General features: G+C 26.1%; 1 protein-coding gene across 1 annotated transcript in view; it reads left to right on the top strand.

Annotated features, from left to right (window-relative positions):
• Positions 1-1421, top strand: part of LOC133640526 (NF-kappa-B inhibitor alpha-like) — a 6239-nt gene extending 4818 nt beyond the window's left edge. Inside the window, exon 6 of the mRNA XM_062033993.1 lies at positions 1123-1421. Within this exon, the coding sequence (XP_061889977.1) occupies positions 1123-1152 (30 nt within the window). The 3' untranslated portion in view covers positions 1153-1421. The remainder of the gene's footprint in view (positions 1-1122) is intronic.

Genomic DNA, 1421 nt, shown 5'->3' with positions numbered 1-1421 from the left:
TCTCACAAACTGGTATATTAAATATAATGTAACTTTTTCAAAACAGGTTACAGTTTAAAAAAGCTCATTCTGGTTGAATGAAGATGGATTAGAAAAAGTATTTTTAAAAATTGATTCTTAAAAAAAAAAAATTTTTTTTAAATACATATTTTTTTTTAAATACATTTTTGAAAATTATGAATTTGTTTAGAATCAAAATGAATAAAAATCACAATTCCGATGTGAATAGATTTTTTTAAACGTCTTAAAAAAATCAATTGTTAAAAAAACGTAAAAAAATGTTTTTGAAATAAAGTTTTTAATAGATTTTTGAAAATTATGCATCGACTTAGAATCATAATGAATTACAATCGAGAGTCAGATGACAACAAAATTAAAGAAAGAAAAAAAATTAATCGATTTCTGAAAATTAGGAATACATTTAGAATCGGGATCAATCAGAATTAAGAGGTGGATGTCAACATAATTGTTTTAAAATGTCTTTAAACTGTTAAAAAAAATAGTATTATTGTTTTTTAAACATCTTTAAAATTGATTCTTATAAAAACATGTTAAAGCTATTTTTTAATGGATTTTTGAAATTTATGAATCGATTTATAACCAAGATGAATAAGAATCGCAATTTAGATGTAAACACATTATTTAATTAAAAAAAAAAAATTTTTAAATAGATTTTTGTAAAAAAAAAAAAAAATGTGAAAAATATTTGAATCGATTTAAAAAAAATAAATAAATCATGAATAGATTTACAATCTAGATGTGGAAGAATGTTTTAATTTTTTTAAAATGTTTTTAAAAACTAATTGTAAAAACATGTTAAAAAAATGTTTTTTGTTTGTTACATTTTTGGAAAATTATGAATCAATTTAAAATCCAAATAAATACAAATCGCGTTTTGAAAGTTTTAGTTTTTTAATAAAAACATTGAAAAACGTATTCTTATAAAAATTTTAAAAAGTTAGAATTTTTTTTTAAATCGATTTTTAAAAAGTACAATTCAATTTAGAATAGAGGTGAATAAAATGATGATTCGGATGTGAATCTAGTTTTTGTGCACCATTAGCATCTACACTAGTGTTGGCATCATGACCGTGGTTTTTAACCCCCTTTTTTCCCCCGCAGACGTACGACGACATAAAGTTCGGGCAGTAAAATCTACCGCTGCTGCTGTCGAGAGAGAGAGAGAAATATCAAAGACCCGCCTGGAAGGTCCAAGCAGTGCTGGCCCTGGCAGTCCCAAGAAGGAAGACGGTGTATCCGGTCCGGTCCAGAAGACCCCCAGTTGTCTCGGAAGCCGTATAAGGACGTGAATGGCGTGTATAAAAGTGTAAATACAGAGATATTATTTTTGTACGTGTACATATGTTCAATCAAACACTACCAACTTGCTTCATGATTAAAAAGAAGCCTATAAGAATGAA

The sequence above is a fragment of the Entelurus aequoreus genome, linkage group LG23 (assembly GCF_033978785.1).
Source record: "Entelurus aequoreus isolate RoL-2023_Sb linkage group LG23, RoL_Eaeq_v1.1, whole genome shotgun sequence".
Lineage (NCBI taxonomy): Eukaryota > Metazoa > Chordata > Actinopteri > Syngnathiformes > Syngnathidae > Entelurus > Entelurus aequoreus.
Note: the sequence above shows the minus strand (reverse complement) of the source record. Positions and strands in the feature narration are given on the sequence as shown.